Below are 27,623 nucleotides of genomic sequence, written 5' to 3' on the forward strand. Positions count from 1 at the left end.
TTTCCTGACCAGGGATCGCACCTGGTCCCTCGGCAGTGTAAGTGCAGAGTCCTAACCACTGGACCACCAGGGAATTCCCTAAAATGTCAATACTGAAGGGTTTGAGAAACCCTGATACACGTTAAAGTTAGCTGAGGGATTTCATGGGTAAACAGAGTGCATCACATGACATGCCAGGCTGGATGACTCACAAGCTGGAATCACAACTACCGGGAGAAATATCAACAATGTGATATGCAGATGATACCACTCTATGGCATAAAGTGAAGAGGAGCTAAAGAGCCCCGTGATAAGAATCACAGAGGACGGTGAAAAAGCTGGCTTGAAACTCCACATTCAAAAAACTAAGATCACGGCATCCATTCCTATCACTTCATAGCAAATAGATGGGGAAAAAAATGGAAGCAGTGACACTTTATTTTCCTGGGCTCCAAAATCACTGCAGACGGTGACTGCAGCCATGAAATTAAAAGATGCTTGTTCCTTAGAAGAAAAGCTATGACAAATCTAGGCAGTGTATTAAAAAGCAGAGATGTTACTTTGCCTACAAAGGTCCATATAGTCAAAGCTATGGTTTTTCTAGTAGTCATGTATGGATGTGAGAGTTAGACCATAAAGAAGGCTGAGGCTGAGCACCAAAGAATTGATGCTTTTGAACTGTGCTTCTGGAGAAGACTCTTGAGTCCTTTGGACTACAAGGAGATCAAACCAGTCAATCAATAAAGGAAATCAATCCTGAATATTCATCAGAAGGACAGATGCTGCAGCCGAAACTCCAATACTCTGGCCACCTGATGCAAAGACCTGACTCATTGGAAAAGACTCTGATGCTGAGAAAAACTGAAAAAGATCCCAAGTCAACCCATTAATGAGCACAGAGTTAAAGGTTATGCCAGCAGCCAGTAAAATTGAGTTTATTGGGAAGTAACAGAGGGATTCTCTACCAGGGAAGTTTCCCTGATGGCTCAGATGGTAAAGAATTCGCCTGCAATGCAGGAGACCCGGATGGATTCCTGGGTCAGGAAGATCCCCTGGAGAAGGTTCTTTTAAATAATCCAAGATTTCATTTATAGCCACAACCTCCATCTAACAGGTTAAAACTGTTAGGTTTACTTCAATTACTATCTTGCAAAGTTCTGGTTTTCAAGGATTAGACAAGCCTTAAGTAAAGTTTCAGCTTTTGTTTCATGAAAGTCACAATTACACAATCGTCTGAAATGGCTTTCTATGAGTTACGGTATTTAAAGCAGAGACACACAGAGAACTGATGTGCTAATGAAGGCAGAGACTAGAGAGATGCAGCTACCAGCTGAGGACTACCAGAAGCAGGAAGTGATGAAAATCCTTCCCTCCAGAGAGCAAGTCCCAGCCACCACCCTGCCTGCTAGCCTCAAGCCTGTGCAACAAGAAGTTTCTATTGTTTCCGTCACCATCTACAGCAGCTTAGGAAATCAGTGTAGATTTTGCTACTTCTTAGGTTACACGATATTCTTGAACCTAGCATTGTTACTGGTCATCCTAGTTTGCTCTAGTGGAAAGGAGATATTAAAATACAGTGAAAGAGTTAATTCATGATTCACCTTCATTGGGGCTAATATTTGGAAAATAATTCCACTTAACCACATAGAAAACAAAACTAGGAAATTCAGATACTTTCAAAAATAAGTTCTTCGATGTTTTATCATATTTGATAGCAGCTTTTTTATTGGTTACAAAACCTAAGCCCATATACAAAATTAGGAACACATTTAGATGCCTCTTTTGAAAGAACGTTTTAGTCTTTTTTAACTGAGTTTAAAAAAAATAAAAACAATGCAAATTTTCAACACTGTTTTGAAAACGTAAAAGTGCAGCAATATACTTAGTTTCCTTTGTCTACGAAATGGTGCAATTCCAATTCCAAACCGATAGGTCACAACAAACTGGATCAAGCCAATGCACACGGACGTCTGCACTACTTGATGCTAATGTTCACTTATGTTAGTTTGCACTTAAAACACACAGGAAATAGGAGTCGGCACAGTAGAGGCCCAATTCAGTCTCCATGTGTGCAAAATTTAAAAGGTAACTGTCAGTAACTATGGGGAGTCCAGAAGGAAGTAAACTGGAAGGGGTATAATTCACAATATCAAGAAGATTTGGACTTTAAGGGTTTCACCGAAGTTTGTGACCTTGATTAGCTTTGACTTTATTATTCCTACTTTTAGTGAACACCACACAGTTTCAAAAATTTAGACCATGGTGTCTGAACAGGATGCAGTTACCATATGAAGCTTTAACTCAAAATTTGGATAAAGAAAAAAAGGCACAATGAACTTCAACTCAATTTTATGTGCACAAGAGTTGAAAAGTCTGAGCCACCTTAAAGAGAAATTGATTCTAAAATTTATAAAACCTATAAATAATCAGAGGCCAAACCACTATATTAAAACAGATTCTCTAGCAAGTAAAAATCTTGCATTTTAAACATACGCTTGTATCCACTTTAGATACAAGACAAAACTCACTCTTTAAAGTGGCTCCACCTTGGCAGATACACATATTTGTAATGAATGCACACCTGCTATGTGTTGTTTATCAGTGAAAACACCCCCGCTGATTCACAAAGCTCTGACGGCATGTATCTCATCTTCATCACAGTAAATACACCCCCCTCCCATTGGATAACTAAATTAGTTTAGATTTCCTATCCCTTCACATCAACGCGTTGGGAAATTATACCCAGTAAACAATAGCAACAAAACCATTCCTGTGACAGCACAAACTGTTCAGTTTAAGAAATTTCAAATCCATATTCTTTCATTAATAACTGGGTCGGACAATTTACCAAAAGCAGTGACTTTACACAGTAATACCAGATTTTTCAGAATTACTTGAAGATCACTGCAAATCAGGTTTATGTTAAATAACTGCAGATTATTCCTCTAGGCAGATCCTTGTCTGAATCTTTTTATATGTGAATATGCTTTTAGAGTAGGATCTGAATGAACTTCCCAATACTCAAAGAATGAAGTCTTATGACACTTCTAGATAGTTGCTGGTTTGTTGCCAACCACATTATCAAAAGCACTGGTTACTAAGTAAAAAATATTTTAAGACTAAATTACAGTAAACATGAAAGCTCCACAGTTTAAACCCAATATAAATCAACCATATCCAATTATCAATTTAAAACGAAAAATATTAACTCCTGAAAGCTGAAAGCAAGATTTTCTTTTTTAATATCACCAATGGGTACTTTAGACCTTTGTGTTTTTTGGTTTTATTTATTTATTTTTCTTTATGGTCAGGGATTCTTGCTTTCAACTTAAACAGAAGTTCAAGTCCGTAACAGGTTGCAGCTCAGGTAAAATACCATGCACAGCATTTGATTACTTCAAAACAGCAGGAACACACAGGCTGGAGTGAGTGGTCAAATAGGGCTTGCTGTTCTCAAAAATTAGGTATAATGGCGAAAGCGTTACCATCCATAGCTAAAGTCCTTCCTCCAACCCTGGCTTCTGAGGCAGATAATAAACACATCAATTACTGGTAGATGAAGCACAGTTTTTTAAAACTTATCTGTTTAATCAATAACCAAGTTTCTTTTTTTTTAAGTTACTTTTTGTTTGTCAGTTCCACCAATGAAAATCATTTGGCTTGTACTTTTAAAATCTATTCTTCCACATAAAGAGTATGAAAATATGTTTGTGGAGGACAATGATGGAGGCTCAGATCAGACTGCACCTCTTTAAAGTCTTCCAACGCGTGTGTGTGTCATACCAAAGTGTCTTGATCCACAGCGCACCATTTTCCAAAGGAGTATCAAGTGGGCAGCTGACATGCCACCACTACGGAATATTCTAAACTGGAGATTGCAGATGTCAGCGTGTGGCACCAGGGAACGGGGGAAAACAGGGCAGTCAAGACTGTTAAGGAGAATTCTAAACCAGTTTAGGAAATCATGCATATGCATTTACAGTCCGTGTGGATAGTGACTTTTGGCAACTGCAAAGTGACTGAGACACGGCTTGCTTTAGAAGCATCAAAACAAAGAGGCATGTATGTTCTGGAGCCTTCGGTAGTTGCTGTTGCTCTTGTCATTTTGGTAGCCATCTGGTGGTGCTTCGTATTCAATGTGGGATAGATGCTGCACTCAACTGAATTTAAAAATTGAATTCTTTTGTTTGAAGGTTGGCCGTTGGATCAAAGTTGTAAGTACCTCCTTGTGTTGCTTCGGGAATGAGGCTAGGATCTTCATCAATCTACAAGAAGAAGAAAAAGAATTTTCATTATGTTAAGATACTATACATTACAGTGTAAGCAGAGTTGATTTACTTCTTAGGAAAAGAATTTTGTGTGTGTTTTTAATACCTAAGAATATTTTAAGAAAATCATAGGGCCTCCCTGTGGGCTCAACGGGAAAGACACCAACTGCCCGCCAATGCAGGGGACATGGGTTCTATCCCTGATGTGGGAAGATCCCACCTCTGTGTAGCAACTGAGCCCGTGTGCCACAGCTACCGAGCCTGTGCTGTAGAGACCAGGAGCGCCATTTCCTGAAGCCCATGTGCCCCAAGCCCTGCGCTCTGCAGCCAGAGAAGCCACCGCAAGAGAAGCCCACGCACCACTGCTAGGGAGGAGCCTGCATAGCAACAAAGGCCCAGTGCAGACAGAAATAGAGAGAGTCAGCGATTTAAAACTGGACATTTAAAAACTGCCCCGTTCTTAAGTCCCTGTATCTGTAGATTTACCGATCTGAACATACATCATTTCTATAATTACTGTTTCCTCCCATTTAACAAATTACAAAAGCAAAGGTAACAGGAATACAGTATCAATTTAGTTACGGAAAATTAATTCTTAGTAAACTTACTTTACGTATAGATTTTAATGTACATGCAGACACACTATACTTTAATATATACTTACATCATCACCAGAGAAATACTGATCTATGATTTCAAATGCTAATTTATATATGTCTTCATTTTCATGTTGCTGTAAAACTTCAATTTTCTCCAAACCTGATAATAATTAAAATAATTAAGTACACACTAATAAAGAAACTGTGCTCATTTAATCATGAAACATCCTAAAGAACTAAAAACACTCTCCCTACCACCCTCCAAAGATGATCATTTATCTAAAAAAACAGATAAAATCCTGAGTTGTTCTGTTTAGAGAACCAGCACCCCACTAATTTCTTCCTCTTTGGAGGCCCTTGAGGTACCCTGTTCCCTGAGGCAGGCAGTTTAAAAATCACCTAAACACTCCATTTGACAGATGAGGGAGTGTGGCGCAGATATAAAGGGGTTTGTTTCAGGTTACATGGCAAGTGAGTGGCAAGACTAGGATCAAGATCTCCCCCAGCCTAAGATTCCTTTAGTATAATCATACTGGTGCATACGATAATTTTTTTATCTTTTCGTTTTCCAAATGTTACTCAAAGATTGACATAAATAGAAGGTAAAACTTTAAATTCAGAAGTGATTTCTTAAAAAAAAAGAAAGAAAGAAATAGGGTGCTTATCTCCTATATAGCCATATCAATTTGGGAATTTTTTTTCAGAATAGTTAACTGTAGAATGCCTTTATTTATATTCCCCAAATATTTACTGCATATGTCAGATGCAACTCTATTAAATCTTTGATACTATTCTTCCTTGAATGTCTTTTTAGCTAAGTTATTTTGAAGTAGTTTCAAAATAACTTTTAAAAATTTTTTATATAGTAACAAATCTAAGTTACTATAGAAAAAAATTCAACTTTTTTCTATAGTAACATCCAAACCAGAAAAATGGGAAAATGGGTATCAAAGATAATGGATATAGAGTGCTTTATAAAAATCATTAAATGCTAAGTAAATATGTACCCTAATTATAAGTATTTGTCTCATAGACAGAAGCAACTATACTGATAAAAAGCTGGAGTAACAATTCTATAGCTCAAACTTTCTGGGTTAAATTGTTCTGAATCAGAATACAATGCTTGTTTCAAATTATTTAAAAAGTAAAACATCTTTTTAAAAAAAATTAGTTCCATTATTTTATTTATTCCTATTTTAATTTTGAATTAATTTTTAAAAATTAATTTATTTAACTGGAGGATAATTACTTTACAACACTGTGCTGGTTATATATTGACATGAATCAGCCGTGGGTACATGTGTCCCCCAATCCTGAAACCCCCCTCCCACCTCCCTCCCCACTCCACCCCTCTGGGTTCTCCCAGGGCACCAGCTTTGAGTGTCCTGTTTCATGCATCGAATTTGCACTGGTCATCTGTTTTCACATATGGTAATATACATGTTTCAATGCTAGTCTCTCAAATAATCCCACCCTCGCCTTCTCCCACAGAGTCCAAGTCTGTTCTTTACATCTGTGTCTCTTTTGCTGCCTTGCATATAGCATTGTCGTTACCAGCTTTCTAAATTCTATATGTATGCATTAATAAGACATCTTAAAAACAAAATGAATAGTGAATTAATAGTAGCACAGTATGAACATCTGGCTTTTAATTATGCTTCTACCACAAACTACTTCTCTGACCATGGACAAGACTCCGTAACATCTCTAGGATATTTTCTTCTTGTTATTAAGAAAACACTTTCTGTCTGAATATTCAGTGATGTTATCACATTTGTTTTCACTTAATCTTATGCAACATGACTTCAAGAGGAGTAATTGTGTTTCCTAAAAAGCACTGTAAAACTCTAAGAAAGTTATGGAGTGACTTTCACAATCAGCTGTTTTCTGGAAAATCTTCCTGGATTACTAACATAGCAAATAAAGAAGAGCAACATCCTCAGATGATATTAATAGCAATGTATCCTAGCACTTTTCTTTCAAATTAACTGTCTTTAAAGGAACTAATGTTTCAGAGCTCCACAGCTCAACTGTTTTTCTTTAATCAACCCTCTTACCTCCACATTCTTCTATTATTTCAGCTATTGTGCTTGCTTCATCACCAGCCATTATCAGAATGTTTTTCAGACCATCTAGAACCACCTGAACAACTTGAGAATCTTTTACTGACAATAAATTACAGAATGGTGGTATTACATTCTGCTGTACAAGGTACTCAACCTAGAGAACAAAAGAGAAGAGATACTCTTATTCATATAATTACCTCTTCCTCCAAAGGAATACAGTACAGGGCTTATAAACAATCAAAAACTCCTAAACACAAGACAGTGTGTACTTCCCAATATTAACAATCATAACATTTTTTTTTCCAGACTCACCTGATCTTTTCTGCCACTTATCGTCAAGTTTGTACTTCCCAATATTAACAATCATAACATTTTTTTTTCCAGACTCACCTGATCTTTTCTGCCACTTATCGTCAAGTTGCTAATAGCCCAAGCAGCTTCCTTTTGTGTTCCAAAGTCCCCCTGAAGATTTAAAAAGAAAAGCTGAAATGAATTTTTTGCTCAAAAAGTCTTGATTATAACATATTAACAGACATGACAAACTCATAACAATGACTGACCTTGGCAAGCTGATGAATAATCATAGGAATTAATCCAGCATCTATTACAGCTTGAACTTGTTGCTGGTTGCCTGCTGTAATGTTGGAAAGGAACCACACTGCTTCCTATAATTAAATAAAATACAGGGCACCTTTATTTGAAAAATTGTATCTTTAATGTGCTTATGCTCTTATTTTAATGTGATTTACATATACAATAACAAAATCAGCTCAGTTACAATAAGGCAAACGCATCTAAAAGTGATTAGGCAATACAGTATCTTCCATTGTAAACCTATTAGGAAACTTTTAAGCATAATATCTTGGCCCATTAACCTAGCATAACCTTCAATAATACAGATGCTTAGGACTATACCCTAAGCACTGTTTTAGACAGTGGTGACATGGCAGTGAACAAAACAGACAAAAAATCTTTATGCAAGGACCTTACATTTTTGCTGCATGAGCTTCCCTCTTAATAGTGGTCCCCAACTTTTTTGGCACCAGTTTTGTAGAAGACAACTTTCCCACAGACAGGGGTGGCAACTAGGATGATTCAAGGGCACTATATTTACTGAGCACCACCACCTCAGATCAATAGGCAATAAATTCTCATAAGGCGTTCACATCCCAGATCTCTCGCAGGCACAGTTCACAGCTGGGTACAAGCTCCAAGAACCTAATGCCGCTACTCTTCTGATAGGAGGCGGAGCTCAGACACTAAGGAAAGCAATGGGGAGCAGCTATAATACAGATGCAGATTTGCTCGCTTGCCCACTGCTCACCTCCTGCTGTGCAGCCCCAAATCCGAACAGGCCAGGGACTGGTACTAGCCCTTGGCCCAGAGGTTGGGGACCCCTGCTCTAAAACACAAATGAAAGAAATAAATAGAAGACAGAATTTCCTAATACTTGGTTAAAACTACTTCTAAGAAAGATGAATTGCTTTATTGTAAAAATACTTATTTGTAAAATATATTAGAACTTAAGTCTCTAACTAGTCTAAGAATGATCTATATGACAAATTTTACTGTAACCTTAGAGGATTTATGTCATGAACAAACAGGTTTATTTCTAAGTTTAGTGTTAAAGTACTATCTTCCTCCTCCTCTACAACTGAAAGATAACAGGAAAGCCCCCACTGGCCTAGTGATTACAATTTAGCACTTTCATCACCACAGCCTGGTTCAATCCCTGGTCAGGGAACTCAGATCCCACAAGGCCTGGCACATGGCCTAAATAATAAATAAATAAAAAGACTGTACACTTTTTTGCCATCCAATTGTGGTGAGATATGAATAACTGATTAACTGGTGTTTTAGAGTAAAAGGGTGTTTCACTATATTATTTTTGCAAATTTCTTGCACATTTGAAAATTTTCAAACTAAAGGTTGAGGGGGGGGGAAAAACAAGTTGGTAACTTACACCTCCAAAGAACTATGATGTAACCAACATGCAAATAACACAAACACTCAAGGTGGAAAACTTCTGCCAGCAACTACCTCCTTGCTGAAGCTGAGGAGATAGCTATCCATAGAAACCCTCTTCCCTTCCCCCATGATACCTTCACTCAGAGCATACCAGATCCCAGGCCAGAGCCTCTCGACCTACTCCTGTCCAGTTTCCTCACTTCTTAGCCTTGCTTCCAGTCACAGAATACTAATACATTCAGCTGTAAAAATCACATATATTTGCCTAGAGTTTAAAAGACTCTGGTTTCTTTCCCTTCATTGGAACAAATTGAAAGTGAAAGTGTTAGTTGCTCAGTCGTGTCCAACTCTGCGATCCCATGGACTGTAGCCCACCAGGCTCCTCTGTCCATGGGATTCTCCAGAATCCTGGAGTGGGTAGCCATTCTTCAGAAGATCCCTTCTTCAGGGGATCTTCTCGACCCAGGGATCAAACCCAGGTCTTCTGTATCGGAGACAGACTCTTTATCACCTTAGCCACCAGAGAAGCTCACTGGAACAAAAGCACCTACAAAATCTGATTTCTGACAACACACTTTTCTGTAAAAATCCAACTATCAAATTTTAGTCAAGGAACTATATAAATATAGTTACGACAAAGAAGAAATAAGCAGTTTTGTTAGTCTGAGGATGGTGGCATTTCAGGCAGATAAAACTGTAATACACTACATGCAAATCGAAACAAGCAGACCCTACCTTCACAGTACTAGGATGGCTACAATAATAATTTAAAAAAGGAATTGGAGGGACTTTCCTCGTGGTCCAGGGGCTAAGACTCCCTGCCCTCCCAATGCAGGGGGCCTGGATTTGATCCCTGATCAGGGAACCAGATTTCACATGCCACAATGAACAATCCCGCATGCTCTAATGAAGACTGAAGATCCCACCTGCTGCAACTAAGACCTGGCACAGTCAAATAAATAAACAGATAATACCTATATAAAACAAGACTAGAACCTTCATAACACTGCTTACAGGAATGCAAAACAGTGCAACTGCTATGGAAAGGAGCTTGACGGTTCTTCAACAAGCTCAACATGCAATTACCATATGACTGGACAATTCTACTCATAAAGATATACACCCAAAGGAACTGAAAGCAAGGACGGAAACCAATGTTCACAGCAGTATTATTATTCACAAGAGCCAAAAGGCAGAAACAATCCAAAGGTGTACATCCACAAATGAACGTATAAACAAAATACGGTATATAGGTACAATGCAGTATCTATCTATTCAGCAATAAAAGGGAATGAAGTTTTGATACAAACTCCAACATGGATGAATGTTGAAAACATGCATTGTGAAATAAGCTAGACAAGAAGACTAAAGTACTTCAGCACATGTTTAACAGTAAGTTTATATCGTAAGCTTAAAATATTAAAAAAACAAAAACCAAACAGAAAACAATTTTAATGATCCTTTAATTTAGGCACTGTAGTTTTACATTCAATCTAATTCTGTAGGAAGATTAAATTATGATCTATTTGTTTATTAAAAAACACCAGCAAAAAAAAAAGATAACAGCCACCCAATGGAAAATTTCACATGTTCTTTCCACCTAGTGGCTACTAATTTGTTGATCACTGCTACTGCTCAATATATTGAAATAAAAACACTGGTTAAAAGGAAACTAATTTTATTCTGTGATGATCATGGCAGCACTTATAGCAGGCAATTAAGAACTGAAAGAAAAGAACTGCAGAGGTGATCTGAAATTAACCAGAGTGTTTGAAGAGAATCACAAACGAAAAGTAATCGAAACAAGAAGGTAGTTAAAAATGAGATCTACAAAGAGAAAGAAGTGCATTGACGGGGCTGTTATATGCCTTACCTTATTTATCTTCTCTTTTGGGTGTGATAAGAGGTTTGGGAAGTGTGACAGGACATCGCAGTTGAGAACAACCTGGGTCTGTTCATCTGTGCCTGTCACTATGTTGCCAACCGCTCTGAGTGCTGCTGTCTGGGTGGGGATAAAATATTTTCTATAAATTTGTTTATGATGAATCTGATTCTATGTTTTTTATAATCCTGAGAAAATGTAAAAATGCAAGCGGTGAATTGATTGAAACTTACTGCATGCTTACACAAAGCATTTTATAGAACTGAGAAGCAATTCTGAATTTTGAACAACAGTCTTGTGAAAACTGGAATTATACAGGAAAAATTATGTGAAAAACTGTTGGAGAAAAGATTAAAATAAAATGTAAAGGTCCATTTTTTTCATAGCTATTTTTATCTATTAGTAAACTGGCACCACAGAAAGATTTTAATAAAGGCCTGGAATGGGTACAGATTTCTATCTAAAGTCATTTGGGCAGAAGTGGGATGAACAGATCTATCAGTGATGTGATGAGAAATCAGAGAGAGAGAGAAAGAGAAAGAAATGCAGTTATCCAGAGAAGAGAAAATAAACCTTGAACTAAATGAGTGGCTCTACATACAAGGAGAAGACAGATGTGAAAGCTATATAGTAAGGACTAACAGGGTTTTGAAATACAGCAGAGATAAGAGGAGAAATACCAAGGTTCCTAGCTTGGACTATGCTGTCCATTAATAGGGGATATATGAGGAGGAGTGGGTTTGTGGGAGAAGACGGTATGTTCATTTTTGCCTGCTTGAAATAATAATAGAGTATTATTGAAGGAGGTTCTTGGCAATTATGTCTAAGGACTCAAAGACAATTAGCTACATGAGTCTGAAACTCAGCAAAGAATCTGGATGAGATAAAGATTTAGAAATCAACAAAATCAGACTCAGTAAAATAGCAGAAGAAATACTGAAGAAATGTGCATACAGATAGAACTGAAGCCTGGTTGTGTAAGTTTACTGGTTATAGCAAGTACAAATTTTATACAAGTAAGAAAAATGCTTAATACTTACTTGAACTTTCACTTCCTGGTGGCTCAGAAGGGGCACAAGGAACGGCACAACCCCTGAATCAATAACCATCTGTATCTGCTCATTACCTCCATCTGTCAGGTATGACAGTGCCCAAACAGTGTCCACGAGAATCTGCAGGAAATAAAAAAGAATGGCCACTCAATATATTTGTTTGAAAAAAAAAAAAAAAATATATATATATATATATTTGTTTGAAAAATATATATATATATTTGTTTGAATGCTTAAGATACATAACACACTTAGGAGATGGTGACATAAAAAGTAATTAAATTTTGTTTTAGCTTGGCAGCAAAAATATCTGCTAAGCTGATACAAGGTAAAACTCTCTCAATGGCTATCTCAGGTCACTCTTCACAAAAATGAGACACAGAAGTCCGGGCCAACTTCTACCCCAACTTCCACATCTATGTATTAAGTAGACAAACTTAAAGATAGGCAGAAAAGGAATTCTTCCTGCTCCCATACACTGAATACCCAATAATCATAAGGAAATACTTTATATACAGAATGAAACCAGTATGCCACGCTGCTTCAAGTCTAGAAAGGCCCGAAAGATCATTTATCCATGTTTGTAGTTTTCAAACATGTTTAACAATGTAATTTTTCAGACTATTAAACAGACAAATGACTTGGCATTTTAACTTTAGGGGAAAAAAGTTAATTATTTGCAAATCTCTTGAAAAATGTTCCAGCAGAATAGCACACAGTATAAACCATACACTACACCCCTCTAACTTTGCAAATAATAAACAAAAACCCGGCTCAGGTTTGTTGACTCATTCAAAGTCAGAGAGCTTATAAGCAGTTTTCCTTGGTGTCTTGACAGAGGAATGTAAGCACAGGTCTGATCTCATGTGAAATCCAGAGTTGTTTCCTACTATAAGACATTTGTTTCTCTAAAATAAATACTGCCGTCTCAATTCAAATCTCTCCATGTATCCTTCAAAAAAGTGTACTATTTAATAAGGGCAGGTAAAACCACACATAGCCCACACCTTCAACATTACTAGGAGTCTGAGAATGCTACAAATGTCAAAATACCTGTAAGAAGAGAAAAAACTGAATTCTATCCTTTGTCTGGACCTCCTGCCTTAAGCTTATGTGAGACTTCAGAGAAGAGGAGAGGGGAGTGAAGAGCTTACAGTAACATATCCTTTGCTACTCTGCATTAGTGGGACAGAGACCATGTGGCTCAAAAAAGCCTATAATATTTACTATCAGTTCTTTACAGAAAAATCTGCTGACACCCTTACCAGAGGATGAGCTTCTTTCAACTAAGAGATAAGTGAAGAAATATTTCATTGTAGATCAAAGATGAACACAAATGGGAAGATAAGAGTGGAAGAATACTTTTGAAAAGATATATGTTTTAGAAAAATAGAAATATTGCAACTTCAAAAATGAGAGGACAGAAGGTATGCCCGAGAGTTGCATCCGTCTACCATCCTACCCCACAAGGAAGGTCTCCTTACTGGAGGGTGTGAGCAGATGCTGTGTGGAGCAGAGCTCGTCTACTCCTCAGTCTAGCATTAACAGGTAGCAAGATTTAAATAGAAATCAGAGTCTATAACAACACCCAAAACGTGGGCTACAGCTGAAAATAACTCATCATATCAAGAACCAGGATCATCTAAACTGCAAAGGGAAAAGGTGGTCAACAGACGCCAATACTGAATGAGGCAGATGTTGGAACTATCTGACAAGAGTTTCAAAGTAACTGTCATAAAAATTCTTCACCAAGCAATTGTGAAAATTGCTGAAACAAAATATAGAAAATCTCAGCAAATAAAAAGGAGACATAAGGAAGAATCAAATGGATTTTAAAATTAACAAACTCAATAATCAAAATTTAAAACTCATTGGAAGTAAAAGGGAAAGAGAAAAGAAATCAACTAACTCAAAGACAGATCAATATAAATCATCCATGGGGTGGGGGTGGGGGGAAAGGGGAAGATGGCAAAGAATGAAGAGAGCTTTAGGAACTTGTAAGATGAATAACAAAAGATGTTACATTTATGTCAGTAGAGTTTCAGAAAGAGGTGAAGCTGAAAAAGTAGCTGAAGAAATAATGACAGAAAACTTCCCAAATTAGGCAAAAGACACAAACCTATATTCAAAAATGGGAGAATGAGGTGAGAGAAAAGTGAAACTAGAATAAGCTAGTCACTTATTCTATGGGTAAAGACAGGAGTCAAAAAATACCACTGAAACCTGTCAAACCAGACAGTTAAAATTTAAAAAAAGGCATTATAAAAGGTTTAAGTATAAAGGTAACACTGTAAGAAAAACAAACATTCCTAAATACCAAAAGAAATTTTTAAAAGAGAGAAGAACACTAAGTGGAAAATAAACCACAGAAATTGTAACTCAAAGTAACAGGACAGAGTTGAAACCAAACATGAACAGGCTTAACTCACCTGTAACAAGAAAAAGATTTTCAAATTGGATCCTAAAACAAAACCCAATTCTATACTGTATACAAGAGACACACCTAAGTTATTCAGAAAGGCTAAAAATAAAGGGACAAGCAAAGGCACACCAAGTAAATTATAAGAAAGCTGAGACTGCAAGCCGACCAGTATAATTCATTCTTCAAATCATTACAAAGAATAAAGAAGGCTGCTTTATAAAGCTAAAAATTCCACAATTTACAATGAAGATATAACTGTTAAAGACATCTGTTTGCCAAATAACCCTATAAATATCACTATAAAGGAGAAACTAAAAAGATTCAAGAAAAAATAAAAATATACTGATGAAAGATTTTTTACACACTGTTGTCAGTATGAGGTCAAGTAGACAAAAAAATGAGGATACAGATTTTATAAATATATACTGAAATTCAAACCTTGATAATAGATATTATAACATGCAGATGGGGCACAAAAAAATTAGGTCCAAAGTAAACATCAATTACATAAATCAGAAATACTATAAAACTATTACAAGGCAATAAAATTGGATATTAATAAATATGAAATACAGTATGGAAATTTAAGAGTCTGACTCTTAGATTAAAAAATACAAAAAACTTTCTAGACTATTATAATGAAAATACCATGTATCAGAAGCTATGGGATTTATGTAAAGCAGTGTTCAAAGGCAAGTTCACAGCCTTAAAAAGTATACGACAGAACTTAAAAAGAATGAAAATCGATTCCAAATAAAAAGCTAGAAAAAGAACGGAGTAAACCAAAAGAAAGCAAAAGAAACAACAAATACAAAAGTAGAAAGAAATGAAGTAAAGAACAGGAAAAACCACAGATCTAATTAAAAACCTGGAAGCCTGATTCTTTGAAAAAACTTTGAAAAGTTCTTGTTAACTTAATTAGAGAAAGTGGTGGAGGGAGCACAAATGTACAAAATAAGAAATGATGAAGAAAATGAACCTTGAAACAGTAAATTAAACCCCTCAAAAAAATCTTACAATTATTCTGCATACTTACATGCAAGCAGAGTTGAAGACTGAGAAGAAATGAATAATTTTCTAGGACAACAGCTTACAAAAAACTGACCGCAGCAGAGACAAGAGAACTTAAGCCCATTTCAATAGCCAGAGAACATTATCAAGGAACTAATCCCACAAAGTATCCAGACCCAAAAGGCTTCAATGGGAAAAGCTACCAAATCTGCAAAGATCAGACAGACCGACCCCAGGCTGAGCACAGAAAATAAATGAAGAATAATGTTTTTTAAATGTGGTAAAAATATAATATTAATACCTAATGAAGACACCATTAAAAAAGCTGTGGACCAATATCATACAGGTAAATAGTGATATAAAAATTATGAATAAAATATCAGTGAACAGGAGCCCATATTACCTTAAGAAAATAATATAATCAAGTGGAATTACTCAAGGAATGCAAGGATGATTCAATTTTAGGAACATCTATCTATGTCATATTAATAGATTTAAACAGAAAATCATATAATCATCTTCATAGACACTGAAAAACTCCAACACTCATTTCTGAGGTCAACACTCAAAATGGGATTTTATGGACATTTCCTTAACATGATAAAACATCTGTAACTGAGGAAACTAAATCAACAAAAGGAATGGCTGATAAATTTGACTATATAAAAAGAAAAAAATCTGCATGGCAAAATATATCAAAGACAAAGGACAAATTAGGAAAATTTTTGAAATATATATCAAAAGTAAAGAGCTAACTTCCTTAAAACATAAAGAGCTCTTATAAGCTAAGAAAAAGGGACCAAAAATTTGATAAAAAAATGAGCAATAAAAGATAAACAGGCTATCTGAAAAGATGCAAAAATGGCTCTTCAACAAAGTCAAGTTCAACTTCACTTACAAAAAGTGAAACACATACCAAAAATGAAATACAGTTTCTCACAGACTGACAAAAATTTAAAATGTGACAGTACATTCCGTGGGCAAGGCTAAGGAGAAAGTCACTTTTATGTATTTCTGCTGAGAATGCAAACGGAAGCGCCCTTATGCAGGGTATTTGGTAGTGTGTAACAAAAATTACAGTGCATTCACTCTGATCTAGCTTTCCTGATTCTAGGAATTTACCCTGAAATACACCTCCAGCAATATGAAAATACACAAGATTAATCCCTGCTACATTATTCATATTTGCAAAATTCAAGAAATGGACTAACTGCCTATCCCAAGCAGGATGTTTGAATAAACCTTAGCCACAAAATTGAATACTGTGCATAACAATACTGATTGCCTTGGCCTGTGATGTTTTAGGACGTTGCTAAATGAAATCTAACTTTGCCCCCTCCATTATAGCCCCCTTCTATTAGCAGAAAATCTTTTTTTTTTTTTCCTAATACACAGTAGATTAGAAAAATGAAATATTTAAGGTTTCTAAGCTGACATCAATTCAAGGTTTTTGGTGGAATCTCATGACAACATTTAGAGGCTAGTGGGAGAAAGTAAGTTACAGCTAGGTCTCAGGTCCCCTGAAACTGCAGACTCTTCTACTGCTGCTGCGGCTGCTAAGTCGCTTCAGTCGTGTCCGACTCTGTGCGACCCCACAGACGGCAGCCCACCAGGCTCCCCCGTCCCTGGGATTCTCCAGGCAAGAACACTGGAGTGGGTTGCCATCTCCTTCTCCAATGTGTGAAAGTGAAAAGTGAAGTGGTCGCTCAGTTGTGTCCAACCCTCAGCGACCCTGTGGACTGCAACCTTCCAGGCTCTTCTGTCCATGGGATTTTCCAGGCAAGAGTACTGGAGTGGGGTGCCATTGCCTTCTCCACAGACTCTTCTAGTCGCCCTTTTTCTTTTTGATAATATACTGGACCTTCAATGAAAATCTCATTTTTAAAATGCTTTAAAAATTTGAATTCACACGCAAGATTATAAGACTATTCAAGTTTCTTTTGTTTTCAGTAGTTTGCTTTCCTCACCTATGTAAGCAGGCTAACAGCTGCTTTAATATTTGTAATTGTACCTTTCATTGCCTTTTCCCATCTGAACTGCTTCTGCTATTCTACAGCTCCTCCATCTAATATTCTTTTTTTTACCCCCCAATTTTCTAGATTTCTATGGTTAAATGCTTTTACAGTCACTAACAGTCAATGACTATACTCTTTCCCTTTCAGCTAGTAATCAGATTAATCATGTGCCAATGAAGTCTTCAGCAATCCTGAAGTATTTTAATTATTTTTAAAGACCTTTTTTGTACAGTTCTATGTATTCTTGCCACCTCTTTTTAATCTCTTCTGCTTCTATTAGGTCCTTGCTGTTTCTGTCCTTTATCATTCCCATCTTTGCATGAAATGTTCCCTTGCTATCTCCAATTTTCTTGAAGATATCTCTAGTCTTTCCCATTCTATTGTTTTCCTCTTATTTCTTTGCTTTGTTCACTTAAGAAAGCTTTCTTATCTCTCTTTGCTAGTCTTTGGAACTCTACATTCAACTGGGTATATCTTGCCCCTTCTCCTTTGCCTTTTGCTTCTCTTTTCTCAGCTATTTGTAAGGCCTCCTCAGATGATCATTTTGCTTCATTGCATTTCTTTTTCTTGGGAATGGTTTTGATCACCATCTCCTGTACAATATTATAAACCTCTGTCCACAGTTCTTCAGGCACTCTATCAGATCTAATCCCTTAAATCTATTTGCCACTTCCACTGTATAATCATAAGGGGTCTGATTTAGGCCATACCTGAATGGTATAGAGGTTTTCCCTACTTTCTTCAAATTAAGTCTGAATTTTGCAATAAGGAGCTAATGATCTAAGCCACAGTCAGCTTCTGGTCTTGTTTTTGATGACTGTACAGAGGTTCATCCTTTAACAAACTAGTAAATATAACTGTTTACCTAAGTTCTTTGAACTGCTTTAGCAAATTAATAGAACCCGAGGAGGGGGTCTTGGTTCTATTCATTAAACCTCCAGTTTAAAGCTGGTTGGTCAGAAGCACCGGTCTGACTTTGTGACTGGCAAGTGAAGTGTGCCTGTGGGTTAGGGGAAGAGGTGGCCACCATGTGGGACTGAGTCCTTGACCTGTGAGATCTGACTCTATCTCTGGTTAGTGCTAGAACTGAATTAAATTGTAGGATACCCAGTGTATTGCAGATACTCACTTGGTGTTGTGGGGAACCTCCTCCAAATCCCTACTGCAAAACATCTGGTGACCAGAAGTATGAGAAGTGAAGTGTTCTGTGTGTGCAGTAAAGAAGACACATAGGAGAGAGACCCACAGGGAAGAGATGGGGTTTTCACCTACACAGGAGGGAAAAGACAGGTTTCCCTAAACAAATCTGTATTCTTTTGCTATAAATTGTAAGCATGAGTATAGAAGCTTTTCAGTGATTCCTTCCAGCAAATCACTGAACTTGAAGGTGGTCTCGGGGACCCCTGACATATCATCAGGTGTCACTACCCATCAAGTCTCAGCATAAAACCAATCTGCCACAACTGACTGATTTCATTTGTACCAGCAGCAAAGCAAGGTAGATTTGTATCAAATGTTAGGTAACACTCAAAACTGTCTGGGCATATCAAACCACGGGTGAGTAACTTCAAAAAGGACATGAAAACCAAATGCTACAGAATCACTGCAACTGCACGTTGACTTTAAGAACAATAACTAGAAAGAAAATGAACACAGATTGACCTGGATCAGTCCAGATTTCTTCTTTAGTTCTGAGTCAGTACAGAGTTTTTCTAATGTCATTTAAGCATATTAATGTCCATAAGCTAGTTCTCTCTACACCCCAACAAAGCCTCTCCAGCAGTCTCACAAATGACTGTCTCATAAATGACGTCTTTACTTTAATGCTATTCTTTTACTTTTTCACTTCTCCTCTTTGATTCTTTCCTCTTGAGGTTCTACTCACTTTATCTTCCTACCCATTACTTCTTTGGGTTGATACCCTCATCAAGTTCCTCAAACCTACTATGATAGCAAAAAAGGCCAGGTTATGTTCAAACTTGCCCTATTCCAGATCCTCCTTACCTCTTTCAAATTATCTGACTATAACAGACGTGAACATGCTGCTGCTAAGTCACTTCAGTCGTGTCCGACTCTGTGCGACCCCACAGACGGCAGCCCACCAGGCTCCCCCATCCATGGGATTTTCCAGGTAAGAGTACTGGAGTGGGTTGCCATTTCCTTCTCCAATATGAACATCAGTTCAGTTCAGTCGCTCAGTCGTGTCCGACTCTTTGCAACCCCGTGAACTGCAGCACGCCAGGCCTCCCTGTCCATCACCAACTCCCGGAGTTCACTCAACTCACGTCCATCTAGTCCATGATGCCATCCAGCCATCTCATCCTCTGTCGTCCCCTTCGCCTCCTGGCCCCAATCCCTCCCAGCATCAGAGTCTTTTCCAATGAGTCAACTCTTCCCATGAGATGGCCAAAGTACTGGAGTTTCAGCTTTAGCATCATTCCTTCCAAAGAAATCCCAGGGTTGATCTCCTTCAGAATGGACTGGTTGGATCTCCTTGCAGTCCAAGGGACTCTCAAGAGTCTTCTCCAACACCACAGTTCAAAAGCATCAATTCTTCGGTGCTCAGCCTTCTTCACAGTCCAACTCTCACATCCATACATGACCACAGGAAAAAGCATAGCCTTGACTAGACGGACCTTAGTTGGCAAAGTAATGTCTCTGCTTTTGAATATACTACCTAGGTTGGTCATAGCTTTTCTTCCAAGGAGTAAGCGTCTTTTAATTTCATGGCTGCAGTCACCAACTGAAGTGATTTTGGAGCCCCCAAAAATAAAGTCTGACACTGTTTCCACTGTTTCCCCATCCATTTCCCAAGAAGTGATGGGACCGGATGCCATGATGTTCGTTTTCTGAATGTTGAGCTTTAAGCCAACTTTTTCACTCTCTTCTTTCACTTTCATCAAGAGGCTTCTGAGTTCCTCTTCACTTTCTGCCATAAGGGTGGTGTCATCTGCATTATCTGAGGTTATTGATATTCCTCCCGGCAATCTTGATTCCAGCTTGTGTTTCTTCCAGTCCAGCGTTTCTCATGATGTACTCTGCATAGAAGTTAAATAAGCAGGGTGACAATATACAGCCTTGACGTAATCCTTTTCCTATTTGGAACCAGTCTGTTGTTCCCTGTCCAGTTCTAACTGTTGCTTCCTGACCTGCATACAGATTTCTCAAGAGGCAGGTGAGGTGGTCTGGTATTCCCATCTCTTTCAGAATTTTCCACAGTTCATTGTGATCCACACAGTCAAAGGTTTTGGCATAGTCAATAAAGCAGAAATAGATGTTTTTCTGGAACTCTCTTGCTTTTTCCATGATCCAGCGGATGTTGGCAATTTGATCTCTGGTTCCTCTGCCTTTTCTAAAACCAGCTTGACCATCAGGGAGTTCACAGTTCACGTATTGCTGAAGCCTGGCTTGAAGAATTTTGGGCATTACTTTACTAGCATGTGAGATGAGTGCAATTGTGTGGTAGTTTGAGCATTCTTTGGCATTGCCTTTCTTTGGAATTGGAATGAAAACTGACCTTTCCCAGTCCTGTGGCCACTGCTGAGTTTCCAAATGTGCTGGCATATTGAGTGCAGCACTTTCACAGCATCATCTTTCAGGATTCGAAACAGCTCCACTGGAATTCCATCACCTCCACTAGCTTTGTTCGTAGTGATGCTTTCTAAGGCCCACTTGACTTCACATTCCAAGACGTCTGGCTCTGGATTATTTGCTGGGGAGTTAAATTACAGGGGTTTGTATCCTGTGTTAAGGAGTTTGGACTTCTCTTGTAATCAGTGCAGAGTCACTAAGATTTTCAAATAGAGGAGTGATATGTTCATATTGCGAAGTCTTAGTGACTCTGCACTGATTACAAGAGAAGTCCAAACTCCTTAACACAGGATACAAACCCCTGTAATTTAACTCCCCAGCAAACGTTTCGGTTTATTAACCACCTGGATTCTCCACATCCTCCTGTATTCTCTTGAATTCTTAACATAGTTCCTCTGGTACCTGAAACAACTTTTTCAACTTGACAAAATCCTTCTCATCCTAGTTGTACGACTACACACAAATTAGTTAGCTGGCCTTTTTTTTTTTTTTTTTTTACCGTATTTGTAACATGAAGACAATTTCAGTAACCAATCACACGATTTTCCTAAGGAATAAATGAGTTAATATATGCAAAAGTGCTAAAAAACAGTGCCTGGCACACTTGAAACCCTTAATAAATGCTATTAACATAATCATCTTTTTTCACCTCTAACAACAGTTCCACCACCATCCTTCTTATAATGCTTATTTCAAATGTTACTTTCTCAGTGAAGCTTTCCGGTTGCCAGGTGCTTTGATAATTCTAGTGTTTTGGTGATTTCTCTGTTTTCTTTTCTTATTTGTCTGCACACATATTGTAACATTATGTGATCATGGTACAAAACAGTATAGGCCTTGACTCGGCTTTAATTTTCAGCCATGGCTTTTATTTATCGTATGACCCTTAGTTAGGTTATTTTACTTTACTGAGTTTCAATTTCCTTACTAGTAAAATAAGAGAACAAAATTTATCTCATAAGGGTGCTGGTAAGATCAAAGGAGATTACAGAAATAGATTTAGTACAGCAAGCAACTGACAAAAGCCCATTTCGTTCACTCTTTTTACCTGCTGCTAATGCTGACATCTAGGTTGGTCATAACTTTTCTTCCAAGGAGTAAGCGTCTTTTAATTTCATGGCTGCAATCACCATCTGCAGTGATTTTCGAGCCCCCCAAAAATAAAGTCTGACACTGTTTCCAGTGTTTCTCCATCTATTTCCCATGAAGTGATGGGACCAGATATCTTGGTTATTTTCCTGTTAATTCTGGCTTTCAGAAAGCTTGGACTAAGTTTAGCAGTAATAACAAGTACACTTTTAAAAATAATTATACCTCCTCCTTTCTTCTAAGGTATTTATTATCTTATGTCTATTGCTAAGTCACTTTTATGCCCATTTTGAAAACAGGACAGTATATAACTAAACAGGATTCACTTAATTGTTATGACAGTTCAGGCTAACACTTCACAAATAAAAAGTTACTTTAGGTACCTTTAAAAGATTCCTTCCTAAGAACTTAAAGTCCTAAAATTAACTAGGGAAATGTGTGGTTCAGTACTTATATAGGAACTATATATTGCTTCTTGAGAAATGTTAACAAAGATGTATTTTCTTCATCTCAATGATAAATCACACATAATTCTGACACCCACACACATAAATATTATGTGTAAACAAAGATACACAAAAACACAAATACAAATCGGAAGAGATCTTAATTGAAATATTAGAAGCCAAATTCACGCTGGATGAACATTAGAGTCGGTTCTGAATTGTCTAAAATTTATCCATTGTTTTACTTTGGGGAAGAATTGGCATTCAGTGTTGCTACAATCAGAATTCTCAGAGTGCCTGAAACAAACTGTGCCAGAATATATACAGTAAGTGCTTAACTAAACCTCATATAATGAACAAATAATCTAAAGATACCTTTGCATTTAAAGCGATACTTGACATTCTTCAATACTATACCGCAAAAGGTTATAGCCTAGGAGTTAGTACAGTTTCATAGGAAGTAAACAAGATCTGTCATCAGAAGATCTCAGTTTTAAATATGGACACTGACCCTTATAAGCTCCGCTACTTTGAATAAATCACTTAACCTTTCCCTGAGGCTGTTTCTTATTCTTTAAAATGAGGATAATAATATCTAGACTACCAATTACAAAAATCAAATAAAAAAATTTTTTAAAGTACGAAGGAGCTTTATAAAGCTCTTACCACTCTATAAATAGATACTTAAAAATACTATTATGATATAAATAACTAAATTAACTACATATGTGATAATTTCTCCAATGTTAGTATTTTTATTATCTGAATGATTTAAGATATAAACTCAGTTTAACCTTAATCCTATTTCTGAAAACAGAACATACATTTCTTCCACATACATTGTGGAAGCTTGACAAATTATTAAGATATATGGTGACATTTACTAAAAGCATAAGGATAAAATAACCCTTTCAGTCTCATTAAGACAAAACTAAGATTCTGCTTTACTTACGTTTATATCTGTATGGTATATGAGGACACATAATGCTGGCAAAATCTGAGGAAAGAAAACAAATGATAAATAACTCTAGAGTGGACAAACATGTCTTTGCAAAAACGATTAACTGTGATTTTTTAAAAAAGCAGTAAATACTATTTGAGGGCAAGAAAAACAACATTGAGTTTTTTCAATCTCTATTAGGAAAATTAAAATACAATAAATTCAATCTGAAACACCAAAAAATATTTCAGATGTTTAATTAAAATAGTCAAGTAAGTCTGACAGAGATTAATGTACCTTCAAGGAAAAACATTTGTTTTCAATAACCTTCTTTATGACATATGTCTACTGCAAACAGTGGAGATTCGAGTATATAGTTATTTTTAAAAAGCCATTCTTAAAACTGATCTCACTGTCCCACTTACCTGCTTAAAACTAAGATTTTATTTAATGAACTACTTGAGTCAAATTGAAGTTTTTGACCTCAGATTTAGTCAAGAGAAGTAGGACCAGTATAAAGTCTGTTGAATGCAGACATTTCAAATCTGTTCTTTAAATCTGTGAGGGCGTGGGGGGAATCACTAAGTACCCTTTCCATATAGGCAAGAGGTGGCAGATGATGGTGAATGATGCCAATCATAAAGATTACAGATTCACAGTCAACATTTCTCTATACAGTCAAGTGATTAAAGGTTACATAGGATTTTATAAAACTTAAAATACTCAGATCCATCTACAAATCAGATGTAAAGAGCAAAGATTTTACTTTGCTTTAATTAGCAGATTTAACACAGCAATTCAACTCTAGAACATTTGCATATAAGTACACTAGTTTTATCAGCAGCCATCCCTTATTTTTTAGTGTTAAATCAACAACTCAATGTAGTGATAAAACTGAGATTTTATTTTCTTCTTTTGTTGTTTTCTGCTTGAATTTATGGTTTCTTAAATTAAGGTGGACTGTATTTGGTCAGGTGCCACAAGTCTCAACTTTTATTTCACAGAAGTCAAAAATTAAGTTATGATACATTACTTAAATATCTCATACCTGCAATGAAATCAGTATATGCGTTATTTCATTCCCTGTACATGAAAACCTAAAGCATAAACATAGGGAAAATATACCATCTGGCCTTTGCAATTCTTCATTTACCTCCTGAACTGTCTCCATAGGCGGTGGGGGGTCCTTATTCCTGCAGAGATTGACAATGACCCATGTGACGTTCCGAAGGAAGGTGATGGGAATGGAGGGATTGATGAAGGACAGAAGAGGTTTGACAACTCCCAGTGATATGACATAATCTCTACATTGAGGACCATCACCTACAGAAATGAAAATTGTATTTAAAAAAAAATTACATTCAGGATGAGAAAGTCTGAAATGTATGCAATGGCTCATGTTGGGACACTGATGTTCTATGTTTCCTCAACATCAGTCAAGGGCATCAAGTGTTGCTATTTCTCCCGATTTTGATTTGGGGAACACAAATTTAACCTACCAGTCCTGGATAACAAATTGCATATCCATCTAAAGAGGTACAATCTTAAGTTAATATTTATGAAGCAAGAAGATAAGTCAACCCACATTAAAATTAGAGGAAACATAGTATGTAATGGCCAATGTAGGAAAAAAGTTAATTAAGATACTTAATTGGAGTGTTTTAAAACCTAATTTCAACTTACCTATAATGTTTCCCAAAGCCCATACTGCTTGTTCACAAACATTCTGATGTGGTGAATGGAGAAGTCTTAGAAAAAGAGGTACGGCATCTATAATAAAGAAAAACTAATATTTATACTGCAAAATGTTGAAGAGTTCACAGGTTTCAGCCTAAGTAAGTTGATGAAATATACATAGAGTTTGGTACACTAGAGTTGCTCAATTATAGTTCAGTGAATAAATAAATGTAGCAAATACCTTTACCCTAAATATGCTACATTTTAGTGTTTCCCCAGTCTCAAGCAACAGACTTACTGACAGTATCTAGAACTGCGACTGTGTTAATTAAATGAAAACAACAGCATGATGTTTTTCCTGCAATTCATTAAAAAAAGGTTTCTACCTTAGAATACTTTAGTCAATATGATTCCAATTGTTGATAAGGGATCAATTAAAGAACTGATTATACCCATATCAAGCCTACCTTATATTTCAAGATAATTTATCATTATATTTCTTACTCTACACATAATTTATGAACTAACTCAAATTCCAAAAGACTGGTATCCTATTCATTTCAGGTGAGAACTAAGTATAAGGTAGATCACTTTTTCTTAAAATTTCAGTGTATTGTATACTACCTCTAGGATTTTTAGCTGTATCTCTGCACGACCTGTATTATTGAAAGTTTAAATTAAAACTGACTCAAACTTTTAACAGCATTACTGAGATATAATTTATCTGTTTAAGTGTACAGTTCAAAGGTTCTTAGAGTTTATACAGAGTTGTGTAGTCATCACCACAATCTAATTTGACAACATTTCTACTGCCCCCAAAAGAAATCCCATACCCAGAAAGTCCTACTACCTTCTCCCCCAGCCCTAGGCAACCATTTACTCTGTTCTCTGTCTTCCTGTTCAGCACATTTCATGCAAATGACAGAAGGTCCAGCAAGTAAATAAGTTAATTTACTTACTAGACTGTACAACAGCTTGAGTCTGTGCAGAGGTTCCTGATGCTATATTAGTTAATGCCCATGCAGCTTCAAACTGTAATGAAGGGCTGTAAAAAACAAAAAAAATCTTTAGACACCTAACTACGATTTAAGACCCACAGATTACATGGCTATCCTTTACCTTGTCCTTGAATTTTGCCTCATTATGTCCAACTGCCTGTTGAATATCTCCACTTGAATGTCTCATTTGCTCTCAAAGTCAGTCAATATAAACTCACTTCTTTAGGTTCATTGGTAGTTGCAACATTTAGCCAGTCATTATTTTCCTTGACCCCTTTCTCTCCCACAGATATCATATCAATTTTGCCGCTTAACTATTTCTTATATTTATAGTGCCATCCAAAATATCACTGTGGCAGCCGAAGTCCTCATCATTTCATTTGAATCGCTGCCACAACTTCTAGACGGGTCTTAAAGCTCTGACTTCACTACATCGCCTGCTTCACATACCAGGGATATTACAAGGCTATATAATTTTGCTGAAAGGATAAGATCATTATAATCTGGAATGGTGATGGAAGACTTCACAAAGAAAGTGAAAACTGAACTAGGTTTTCCAAGAGTGATAAAGAAAGAAAGGCACTGACAGCTGGCAATACAAAGAAAACCACCACGGCTGGGCTGCTCATGATGTGTGCAGGTGGCAACACAGAGATCAGGAGAGCTGAAGCCAAGAAGATGCGCAACACGGTAAGACTGCAAGGGCAAGTTACAATGTGTGTGTGGAGCAGGACTCGAATCTCAGGCTTCAGGACTTGGAATTTATTCTACAGACATATCAAGTGCAGAGTGCTACTGAAAAGTGACGTGAAGAAAACAATGTTGAAGTCCATGAAGAAGAGATAAAAATGGGCAAAGGCTGATGTGGGAAAAATCTGTTAAGAAATTATCTATGTTAAGTTAGGGTGGATAGCTGAAAAATATCAATTCTTTTCAAACAGAATGCCAAGGTGGGAGGAGGTGGGAATGAGCAAAAACCAAGGAAAGCCAAAGGTTAGGAACTTAGAAGAAACTCTATAAATATCAAAGAAACAGAGTGAGGTTGTTAATATCAAAAGATTAGAGAGATCAGAGAAGGAAAGGGTTTTAAGAAGAAAAAATGTCAGTGATAACAGCAAGCAGTGAGGTTAAAAAGATGGAACAGACCAGACAATGAAGTAGCAGACAAGAACTAGCAATACTTGATGAACTTTGGCGAAAGGCAAGAAATAAGAGGGCATCAAAGTTGAGGAGAAATAAAGAGATGATGAGATCAAAGATGATCAGATAGTTTATGTTTTCTCAGACTGGAAGGAGAAAGTTATTAAACTAGGATGGATGGTTTGGCAAAATACTGACAATGAGGGCCTGAAATGAGAAAACAGAAAGATGTAAAAAATACAATTACAAAGCTAGGGAAGGTCTTCTAAGATATCATTTAAAAAGAGAGAGATAAGACAGAAAAAATAAGTAACAAAATGAGCACAGTAAGTAAACAATAAAGAAACATTTATTATATGCTTGGTATTATGTGGTATTTTGTATATATTATTTTCATTCCTTGCAACCACCTAAATTTTATAGATGAGGTACCTAAGCATCAAATGCTATTTGGGTTTAGGTCAGCCACAAACCCTAGAT

General features: G+C 36.8%; 1 protein-coding gene and 1 non-coding gene across 2 annotated transcripts in view; both read right to left on the reverse strand.

Annotated features, from left to right (window-relative positions):
- TRNAV-UAC (transfer RNA valine (anticodon UAC)) lies at positions 1–73 on the reverse strand. Its single transcript has one exon. It is a non-coding gene; the product is annotated as a tRNA-Val (tRNA).
- Positions 74–1,676: 1,603 nt separating this feature from the next.
- The window catches only part of KPNA3 (karyopherin subunit alpha 3), a 95,739-nt gene continuing 69,792 nt past the window's right edge, over positions 1,677–27,623 (reverse strand). Inside the window, exons 7-17 of the mRNA XM_015098074.3 lie at positions 25,965–26,050; positions 25,012–25,098; positions 24,482–24,651; positions 23,341–23,385; positions 11,803–11,934; positions 10,754–10,882; positions 7,473–7,577; positions 7,303–7,374; positions 6,904–7,066; positions 4,912–5,006; positions 1,677–4,244 (exon numbers count right to left, since the gene is read on the reverse strand). Coding sequence (XP_014953560.1) covers positions 4,146–4,244; positions 4,912–5,006; positions 6,904–7,066; positions 7,303–7,374; positions 7,473–7,577; positions 10,754–10,882; positions 11,803–11,934; positions 23,341–23,385; positions 24,482–24,651; positions 25,012–25,098; positions 25,965–26,050 — 1,183 coding nt within the window. The 3' untranslated portion in view covers positions 1,677–4,145. The remainder of the gene's footprint in view (positions 4,245–4,911; positions 5,007–6,903; positions 7,067–7,302; positions 7,375–7,472; positions 7,578–10,753; positions 10,883–11,802; positions 11,935–23,340; positions 23,386–24,481; positions 24,652–25,011; positions 25,099–25,964; positions 26,051–27,623) is intronic.

This window comes from Ovis aries, chromosome 10 (genome assembly GCF_016772045.2).
Source record: "Ovis aries strain OAR_USU_Benz2616 breed Rambouillet chromosome 10, ARS-UI_Ramb_v3.0, whole genome shotgun sequence".
NCBI classification, from domain to species: Eukaryota; Metazoa; Chordata; class Mammalia; order Artiodactyla; family Bovidae; genus Ovis; species Ovis aries.